Source organism: Pongo pygmaeus, chromosome 15 (assembly GCF_028885625.2).
Source record: "Pongo pygmaeus isolate AG05252 chromosome 15, NHGRI_mPonPyg2-v2.0_pri, whole genome shotgun sequence".
In the NCBI taxonomy this organism is placed as follows: domain Eukaryota; kingdom Metazoa; phylum Chordata; class Mammalia; order Primates; family Hominidae; genus Pongo; species Pongo pygmaeus.
This window is the reverse complement of record NC_072388.2, coordinates 33,398,324-33,409,279: the sequence shown is the minus strand read 5'-3', so window position 1 is coordinate 33,409,279 and position 10,956 is coordinate 33,398,324. Positions and strand designations below refer to the sequence as shown.

Here is a 10,956-nt window from a genome sequence, read left to right as displayed (position 1 = left end):
GCAAATGTTTTGGTTACTGGAATTTTGGTTGCAATAGTTTAGAAGCAATAGAACCAAATATTGCTTGTTAGGAGGTGGGGTAAGTTCTGGTTCCTTTTAGTTCAAAGATGGGAAGTGTGATTTGCTGTAGGTAGATGATGTTCAGTTTAAATCTGTATAATCTTCAGAGATGAAGTTTCCATGGAATTTTTTTTTTTTTTTTTTGAGACGGAGTCTGGCTGTGTCGCCCAGGCTGGAGTGCAGTGGTGCAATCTCGGCTCACTGCAAGCTCCGCCTCCTGGGTTCATGCCATTCTTCTGCCTCAGCCTCCCAAGTAGCTGGGACTACAGGTGCCCGCCACTACACCTGGCTAATTTTTTTTTGTATTTTTAGTAGAGATGGGGTTTCACCGTGTTAGCCATGATGGTCTCGATCTCCTGACCTCGTGATCCGCCTGCCTCGGCCTCCCAAAGTGCTGGGATTACAGGCGTGAGCCACCGCACCCGGCCTCCATGGAATATTTCTGACAGTCATTTAGAATGTGAATATTTGAGTGACAGTGCATATATGTATACACACGTGTGTGTGTGTGTGTGTGTCTATATAAAATCTCAAAGATGACAAACTTTCCCATTCATTAGAGTAGAGCCATTTTATTTCTGGGTTAGGATTAGGATTTTTTTTTTAGGGGGGTCAAGCGATTCTCCTGCCTCGGCCTCCTGAGTAGCTGGGATTATAGGCGCCTGCCAACACACCTGGCTAATTTTTGTATTTTAGCAGAGACAGGGTTTCACCATGTTGGCCAGGCTGGTCTCGAACTCCTGACCTCAAGTGATCTGCCCGCCTCGGCCTCCCAAAGTGCTGGGATTACAGGTGTGAGGCACCGCGCCCAGCCTTTTTGTTTTTCGTTTTTTTTTTTTCTCTTGAGACAGTTTCCGTCTGTTGCCCACGCTGGAGTGCAGTGGCATGATCTCTGCTCACTGCAGCCTCCACCTCCCAGCTTCAAGCAATTCTCCTGCCTCAGCCTCCTGAGTAGCTGGGACTTCAGGTGTGCACCACCATGCCTGGCTAATTTTTGTATTTTTAGTAGAGATGGGGTCTCGCCATGTTGGCCAGGCTGGTCTCGAACTCCTGACCTCAGGTGATCCACCTGCCTCGGCCTCCCAAAGTGCTGGGACTATAGCCACCATGATTCACAGTGATACGTGAGCCACTGTGCCCAGCCTTGTTCTTTCTTTTAATTGGATGTTTTAATAAAATGTATTCAAACTAGTATTTTACTTTCATGAAAATCATTGGTATAAAAAATTTGTTGGCCGGGCGCGGTGGCTTACGCCTGTAATCCCAGCACTTTGGGAGGCTGAGGCGGGCGGATCATGAGTTCATGAGATTGACACCATCCTGGCTAACACAGTGAAACTCCGTCTCTACTAAAAATACAAAAAATTAGCTGGGCGTGGTGGAGGATGCCTGTAGTTCCAGCTACTCGGGAGGCTGAGGCAGGAGGATGGCGTGAACCCGGGAGGCGGAGCTTGCAGTGAGCCGAGATTGAGCCACTGCACTCCAGCCGGGCAACAGAGTGAGACTCCATCTCAAAAAAAAAAAAAAAAAATTGTCTAGTTTTATTAACCAATACCAGAGTTACATTTTACAAAAGTTAATTCCAAGCCTGGACAACATGGCAAAACCAAGTCTCTACAAAAAATAAATAAAAAACATTAGCTGGGCCTGGTGGTGTGAGCCTGTAGTCCCAGATCCTTAGGAGGCTGACAGGGAAGGACTGCTTAAGCCCAGGAGGTCGAGGCTGGAGTGAGCCATGATTGCACTATTGCACTCCAGCCTGGACAACAGAGTAAGACCCTGTCTCAAACCAAAAAACAAACTTCATTTTGTTAAGGATTTTTGTTAAAGAATTTATGTTAATTCAGGATAAAGACTTCAGTTATACATTACATTTAGTTTTTATGAGATGCTGAAAGATTAGAAGAAGGTAAATATGAACTATGATCCAGAAGGAACTGGAATTCTTTTTTTTTTGTTTTGGAGACGAGTCTTGCTGTGTCGCCCAGGCTGGAGTACAATGGCGCAAACTCCGTTCACTGCAACCTCTGCCTCCCAGGCTCAAGCGATTCTCCTGCCTCAGCCTCCCGAGCAGCTGGGATTACAAGCACCTGCTACCATGCCCAGCTAATTTTTGTATTTTTAGTAGAAATCCATCTCTACTAATTCACCATGTTGGCCAGGTTGGTCTTGGACTCCTGACCTAGTGATCCGCCCACCTTGGCCTCCCAAAGTGCTGGGACTACAGGCGTGGGCCACCGTGCCCAGCTGGAACTGGAATTCTTAAAAGGACTGAAAAGGAAGTAGGAAAAAGTGAGTGAAAGAGGCTTAAAGTAAGACAAACCATTGAATACATTTATGGGAAATTTTATAGTTTGCATAAACAAAGTATAAACTTAAGGCATAGTGAATAACTACTGATAAACAAACTAGCCACTATTGGACAAGTAGCAAAAGTAAAATTCAAGAAACAAAACCTTCATAAGTCACTACTTCCTTTTGTTACAATCATAAACTTTTCTGGGTAAACTCTAGACACTAGTATCTCTAGGGAGACAGGATTCAGAAGATCACTTTTAGACACACCTATCTTCACTTGATAACCAAATAAATATCTGTGAGTGAGAGGTACTATCTCGAATGAAGTTAAATTAGAAGGAAAAGGTCAGGTTAGCATGTTTTAGAACTATTGGTAAACTGTAATTCATGGGACATTATATAATCAAAAGATTAATATTTTAAGCACTAAGTTATAAAGGGTTTACACCCATGAATAAAAAGATTACCATCACTTACTATGAACCACCATTCCATGAATCCACGTAGCTGAACACTCCTAATGAAAAGTTTAATTATCCTTCAACCTGTAGTTGAAGAACTCAGTTCATGTTCATTGACAGATTTCCATTACAGACCCACCAGATTGATGTTACTTTCTTTGACACTATATTTTATATAGCTATATTAAGATTGAAAACTTAATGCTGTTTAGAAGGCTATTAATATAACAATTTCTGAAAGCTTTGAGTTTCTGAAAAGGCTTTTAAGATCAAAATTTCTGAAACACTCCACACATTCTTCCTCATCCACATTTAATTATAAATCAATGTTATACTGATAAAAGGTTCTATACACATATTTAGAAATATGTGTGTATGTGTGTGTGTTTGTGTGTGTGTGTGTGTGTGTGTGTGTATTTTTTTTCCCCCCAAGATGGAGTCTCACTCTGTCCCAGGCTGGACTGCAGTGGTGCAATCTCGGCTCACTGCAACCTCCACCTCCCTGGTTCAAGTGATTCTCCTGCCTCAGCCTCCCGAGCAGCTAGGATTACAGACATGCACCACCATGCCCGGCTAATTTTTGTATTTTTGTAGAGACGGGGTTTCACTACGTTGGCCAGGCTGGTCTCAAACTCCTGACCTCAAGTAATCTGCCCACTTCAGCCTCCCAAAGTGCTGGGATTACAGGTGTGAGCACCGTACCTGGCCATATTTAGGAATATTTTCAAAATTAGCTTCACAATATATACATTTATAAGGTTTACAAATAACCTCCAACCAGATTCAAGTAAACTGTCCAGTCTTCACTGTTGCTACTTCTAAATGATGAATGACGGGTAATTTCATTAGGCTATCATTGCACCTTATACAATATCTAATTGCTCCTGATGGATTAAATCTATACCTGTCCCACTATCCCCCAATCCCCTCCAAACCACTTTTCTATAGGATTAACGCTGAACAGATAACCAGGATGCCACATGGATATTCACTAGGTATTAATATTAATAAATCTATTCTATAAGTAGTGTTTTAATATTATGTTCAAAGCTAGTTATTTGAGTCCTGAAAAAGAATACAAGATTAAGTGGCTTGCATTAAAAAATGGAAGCCTATCTTAATATCTGGTGTTATAAATTCAGATTCTTACATAAAACAATTATTCTCAATGAAAGAAAATTCAAAGTGCTTCCATCTTGTTCCTTTTATTATATGGTGAAGCATCCTTAGTGTGAAATTAATGGTTAGATATATAAATGCATGGCATAACATGAGAAAATCTAGGAGAAAATATCCTCATTTTAATCTAAGACTATGGAATTATCAATTCCAATTAGACTTAATCAGCAACTTACCTTTTTTAAAAAAAGCAAATGCACAAATAGGCTTGATAATTTAACTCTTCTTAACTATTAAGGCTCTAGGATGTCCTTAACTTTTTTAAAAGATCATTTTAAAACCAAAGCACTAATTCTATACACAGTAAAAACAGTACAAATATCTGAATTTCAGATCTGGCTTTTGCTAGATAGATCCTAAAAATGAAGAAAACATTTTCCCTTTCCAGATAGTTTAATAATTTAAAATATAAATAATTGTATTAAGTCCCACTGAATAAAGAATGTGAAAGTTTTTGTATTAAAAAAAAAAACTTAAGAGTTTGAAGCTTGATAGTCATTTCATTTTATGGTGGGACAGAGACTGGATTTTGCTTGCTTTCCATAATTAATTCACTGTCTGCCTCCATTTCAAAATTGACATTCACAAATGAGCTGGATATCACTGTCTCTGGTTGATCTGTCTGAACAATGGAATCAGTCTGCAATTTATTCTGTTGATATTGTCTTTCTGCTTCTTCAGACATCCTGTTTTCTTCTTCTTCTTCTTCTTCCTAAAAAAATGAGCAACATCAAGAATAGCTGAAATACGAAAGTCCAAAAGGTATATAGTGCTGTTTTCCCCAGTCAGCTTATGTTTAAAAAAAAAAAAAACCGTGTCATGTTCAAATCAGTTTGGTCTAATTAAGACATACTTTCCCTTCTCCTGCTCTCTAATTGAAATAACTACTGTAAAACATTTTAAGGAAAGTAGTTTTTTCTTGTTGTTTGTTTTTTTTGAGAAAGAGTTTGCTCTGTCACCCAGGCTGGAGTGCAGTGGCTCACTGCAACCTCCATCTCCCAGGCTCAAGCAATTCTCCTGCCTCAGACTCCTGAGTAGCTGGGACTACAAGGACCTGCCACCCACGCCTAGCTAATTTTTGTATTTTTAGTAAAGACAGGGTTTCACCATGTTGGCCAGGCTGGTCTCGAACTCCTGATCACAAGTGATCCACCCACCTCGGCCTCCCAAAGTGTTGGGATTACAGGCATGAGCCACCGTGCTCGGCCCAAAAGAGGTTATTTTTTAAAACAGGGTCCAGCACTACATCACTTAGATGAGGCCTGAATTAACTTTGACAAGGACTATATTTCTTTCAGATTAAGTCTAAGCTAAATAAATAAAAAGTTAGCTTCAACTGTATCACTTCAGTTGTAGGGTGTCAGTCTATTCGGTTGAATAGGTTGGTTCATTTACTAAATGATATATAGCATAGTTAGTTTTCCCATAAGCATCAAATATAGATAAGGCAGCACCTACCCTCAAGAAGTTTACAACTTAGTAGGGAAGTTAAGACATGTAAAAACAGTATTATGACAGATGTAGAGATTTTGAAAGGGTAAATAATTTCTAGTTGCAGAACTACTAAATTCATTGAGGAGGTGGCATTTGTACTGGACCCTGCAGAACAGGTAGTCAGTACACAGTGAGTAGCCCCAGAAGATTACTCTGGGGCTGGCTTGAGAATAGAGAGAGACCATTTAGGAGGCTAGTCCAGATGAGGTAATGAGGCTCTAAGCAAGGCTTATAGTGTTAAGAAATACTTATTTGTTCATAAAACAGGTTTGAAACCATATGACAAATGTTAAGTCAGCTGGCCTTTCCAGGCTCATGTCCAGTCACTCCCACATTGTACCTTATGCTCCAGTGACAATAAACTATTATATTTTTGCCATTTCCCCAACCATAACAATGTACCTTCATGCCTCTACATTCTAGCTTTACCTGAATTGCTGCCCTCTATTTTCTTGAAGAATAGCAGATGCCAATTTGTTGTGCTCACTAGGTGCTGTTCTAAACATTTTATATTTTAATACATTTAATCTGTAGAGCAGCCCCCAAGCATGGATGCTGCAATTCTCCTCATTACAAAGATGAGGAGATTGAGGCTTATAGAGGGGTTAAGTGTTCTGTCCAAGGTTACAAAGTTTTAAGTGGTAGAACAGATTTTGAATTCAAGCCCTTTGGTTCTTGAGCCCATGCTCTTAAGCACTAAAGGCTTTTATTTTTTAAGACAAAATTCACTTCACTCTCACCTTAAGACCTCACTACTTTTAAACTGCCCTCAAATTTTTGTGCATTAACACCTGGCACATACACATTTCTTGTACTTAAATTTTTATCTGTGTCAAACCCACTCCACTTTTCCTATATCCAGTCCATGTGCTCTAAGTATCTTGTTTCTTCATCTTAGAATTAGAATGATAATCCAAAGAGAGGCATGTGAAGATTAAATAATGTATATAAGGCATCTCACATGGCACTAAGACAATGAAATCTAGTTTAGTTTTGCACACAGATCATAGGAAAATTCCAGTTTTAAAGAATTCCAAAATGTATGTTACTTTGATAAAAGAAATTAATGACTCTAGAATGAAATGCCTAGCATAAGAGAGCTCTATGTTGGGCAGTTAGAAAATACATAGGCTCATTATGCAACCCATCAAGTCCATAGCAAACCAAACTGAACCAAGAAAATGTAAAAAGGAGGCATACCTCCTTCTTCATCCGATAATATTCATCAATGGCATATTGGTACTTTGGGGTGCTGATACCCAAAACAGATGCAATCTTCTCTCCAAGGAAGTCACACACTGAAGATACAAAAGTTAAAAGACTTATATAATTCTATAAACATTTCTTGAGCACTTTCTATGTGAAGACACTGTAGGAATACAAGAGTTACTGTTCCTGCTCTCAAGGAGATTATAAAAACCTAATATATCTCTCTTCTGTATATCTTCCCTGATTTCTTCAAGAAGTACTGGTGGCTTCAAAACTCCCAACAAGTCTTTTCATATCTGTATTAGAACACTTATCACTAGGTATATCTGTTATATGTCTATGTCTTTAAGAAAAGTGTATACTGCCAGGCATGGCAGCTCATGTCTATAATCCCAGCACTTTGCGAGGCTGAGGCAGGCAAATCACATGAAGTCAGGAGTTCAAGACCAGCTTGAACAACATGATGAAACCTCATCTCTACTAAAAATACAAAAATTAGCTGGGCATGGTGGCGGGCGCCTGTAATCCCAGCTACTCACAAGGCTGAGGCAGGAGAGTAGCTTGAAACTAGGAGGCGGAGGTTACGGTGAGACGAGATCACACCACTGCACTCCAGCCTTGATGAAAGAGCAAGACTCTGTCTCAAAAAAGAAAAATATATACTCAGAAAGCTGGGATATCACTGGGCTGGAGGAGGGGAATGGCTTGTAGTATAACACTCACTGAGTGCCTACCATGTGCCAGGCACTGTGAAAGGTTAGGCGTAGAGAGGTTAAAGAACTTAACCCAAACTGATAAAGCAGATCCAAAGTTCAAAGCTAGGTCTGAATCTAAAGCTCGTGCTCTTTCCATTACACCAACCTGTCTAGCATATATTCAGTGCTCAGTAAATGTTTGTTGAATCAATTACTATTCACAATTAGCGCTAATAAAAAGCAGAAAGTGATTTAAAAAAGTGATAAAAAGGGAGTTAAAAATGGAAGCAGAAGAAAGCTTCATAATTTAAAACCTATATTTTAAATCAGCATTATTAAGTTATAAGTTGATAATTCATTTCCTTCAAATATGACTTAGTCACATCTCAATTTAAGAAATGAAATATTAATGAAATAGAAATATAAATTAACTATAATACAGGCTTTAGAATAAGCAGTGAGACAGATTGAGAATGTTATCAATTGGAAACCAAATGACAAAGCAGCAAAATAGCTGTTAAGAGAAAGGGTTTAAGAACTTGAAAACCATATCTAAACTAACATAGTCATTTTTCATTCCTCAAAAAATAAACTATATTGGAAGCTGAAGAATGTTTTAATGTGAAGTACAAGTTAGGTTACTATCTCCCAATGCTAGCTAGCTCTTGAGGACAGTGATTAACTCCCTATTGTTTCTCCTTCAGTTTGGAAACATCCTATTTAGCAAAGTTCCTGTTGCTGAAGCATGTTACAGCAATTATACAATATTCAAGCAGAAAAGCAATACCTGAGAGAGTTGATGTAGCAGCCCGAAGCATGTAAAACCATAAGTAGGGGCCCCAGGTAAGTTTTGTCTGCAACAAGAAATCATGTTAGCAACATTCATACCTAAATTCATTCCATATATTTAGACCAGAATGAAGTAGTCAAATACTTGGTAGGCACCGAGAATATTCTATAGGCAGTACTACAAAGAGACTGCAATCCAATCAACAATTTAAAATCTTTAGAGTTAAAATTCCACAAAGATATTTTACATTCACCCATATACCACCTTAAGCCCATAGAAGAATCAAAAAAAGATGCAGCCGCTGAAATGGAGTTGTTAATCGCAGTCTGGATTATTTTATGAGTTGATAATCCAGAGCTTTCCTTTCTCCTGTCTTGCTGCATTTTTGTCTCCACTATTTATAAACACAACACCAGAGGGAGTGTTCAGTCAATAGAAAGAAACTTAAGGATGCCATCTGACATACTTATGCTATAGCAGGGAAATTAAGGTTCAGAGAAATTAAGCAGGATATGTAAGGGAACATCAAATGAGCTTTTAATGGTGGGAAAATAAGGGACAAATAAGTGGCAAGATAAGTTTTGTTTGTTTCTTTAAGTCTTTATTATTATTATTATTATTATACTTTAAGTTCTAGGGTACCTGTGCACAACATGCAGGTTTGTTACATATGTATACATGTGCCATGTTGGTGTGCTGCACCCATTAACTTGCCATTTACATTAGGTATATCTCCTAATGCTATCCCTCCCCGCTCCCCCCACCCCAAAACAGGCCCCGGTGTGTGATGTTCCCCTTCCTGTGTCCAGGTCTCATTGTTCAATTCCCACCTATGAGTGAGAACATGCGGTGTTTGGTTTTCTGTCCTTGCAATAGTTTGCTCAGAATGATGGTTTCCAGCTTCATCCATGTCCTTACAAAGGACATGAACTCATCCTTTTTTATGGCTGCGTAGTATTCCATGGTGTATATGTGCCACATTTTCTTAACCCAGTCTATCACTGATGGACATTTGGGTTGGTTCCAAGTCTTTGCTATTGTGAATAGTGCCGCAATAAACATACATGTGTATGTGTCTTTATAGCAACATGATTTATAATCCTTTGGGTATATACCCAGTAATGGGATGGCTGAGTCAAATGGTATTTCTGGTCCTAGATCCTTGAGGAATCGCCACACTGTCTTCCACAATGGTTGAACTAGTTTACACTCCCACCAACAGTATAAAAGTGTTCCTATTTCTCCACATCCTCTCCAGCACCTGTTGTTTCCTGACTTTTTAATGATTGCCATTCTAACTAGTGTGAGATGGTATCTCATTGTGGTTTTGATTTGCATTTCTCTGATGGCCAGTGATGATGAGCATTTTTTCATGTGTCTGTTGGCTGAATAAATGTCTTCTTTTGAGAAGTGTCTGTTCATATCCTTTGCCCACTTTTTGATGGGGTTGTTTGATTTTTTCTTATAAATTTGTTTGAGTTCATTGTAGATTCTGGATATTAGCCCTTTGTCAGATGAGTAGATTGTAAAAATTTTCTCCCATTCTGTAGGTTGCCTGTTCACTCTGATGGTAGTTTCTTTTGCCATGCAGGAGCTCTTTAGTTTAATTAGATCCCATTTGTCAATTTTGGCTTTTGTTGCCATTGCTTTTGGTGTTTTAGTCATGAAGTCCTTGCCCATGCCTATGTCCTGAATGGTATTGCCTAGGTTTTCTTCTAGGGTTTTTATGGTTTTAGGTCTAACATTTAAGTCTTTAATCCATCTTGAGTTAATTTTTGTAGCAAACTTGACAAAAACAAGAAATGGGGAAAGGATTCCCTATTTAATAAACGGTGCTGGGAAAACTGGCTAGCCATAGGTAGAAAGCTGAAACTGGATCCCTTCTTTAAGTCTTAAAAAAGGACTGGACCATAGAACCCAAGACAAGCTCAATGCATATTTGGTAAGCCAGGGCCACTGGCAGAATGCAATCCACAATGCACACCTACGTAGTTAATCTTGGTTCTGTAATTCCAAATGAATTTTGTGAAGCTTGCCAAACAGATGTTATCTGCCTCTCTAGATGAAGCCAGTGATAAGGGCATGCTTCATTGTACCAATACGTTTATCCAAAGAAAACATAGTATAAAGCCTTCAAGGAATCAAATGCATTAATAATTGTTTTCTGGAGTTTTTTTTTAAACGGAGTCTCACTCTGTCACCCATGCTAGAACGCAGTGGCACAATCTCAGCTCACTGCAACCTCTGCCTCATGGGTTCAAGTGACTCTTGTGCCTCAGCCTCAAGAGTAGCTGGGATTACAGATGTGCACCAATTGCACGAATTTTTGTATTTTTAGTATAGATAAGGTTTCGCCATGTTGGCCAGGCTGGTCTCAAATTCCGGCCCCATGTGATCCACCCACCTCAGCCTCCCAAAGTGCTGGGATTACAGGGGTAAGCCACTGCATCTGGGCAATAATTGTTTTAATATGGCTTCCAAGGAGGGGAGAAAGAGAAAAACTTGTCCATAATCTTCGTATATATACTAATGATTAAAAGAGCATTAAAAAGGCAAACACAAGAATATCTGTTAAGACGGAGTGGATGGGGCGGGGCGCAGTGGCTCACGTCTGTAATCCCAGCACTTTGGGAGGCTGAGGCGGGTGGACCACCTGAGGTTAGGAGCTCGAGACCAGCCTGACCAACATGGAGAAACCCCGTCTCTACTCAAAATACAAAAATTAGCCGGGCATGGTGGCGTGCACCTGTAATCCCAGCTTCTAGGGAAG

The 10,956-nt window shown here is 39.5% G+C and overlaps 1 protein-coding gene across 3 annotated transcripts in view; it reads right to left on the bottom strand.

Moving 5' to 3' along the window:
• Window positions 1–2,390: 2,390 nt before the first annotated feature.
• The window catches only part of LOC129012291 (signal recognition particle subunit SRP54), a 102,469-nt gene continuing 93,903 nt past the window's right edge, over window positions 2,391–10,956 (bottom strand). For 2 of the 3 annotated variants that reach the window (XM_054447918.2, XM_054447917.2), the window contains 3 exons: window positions 8,184–8,250; window positions 6,693–6,790; window positions 2,391–4,710 (listed from right to left, as the gene is read on the bottom strand). In XM_054447918.2, coding sequence (XP_054303893.1) covers window positions 4,504–4,710; window positions 6,693–6,790; window positions 8,184–8,250 — 372 coding nt within the window. In that variant the 3' untranslated portion in view covers window positions 2,391–4,503. The remainder of the gene's footprint in view (window positions 4,711–6,692; window positions 6,791–8,183; window positions 8,251–10,956) is intronic. The other variant, XM_054447919.2, reaches the window with a different exon arrangement.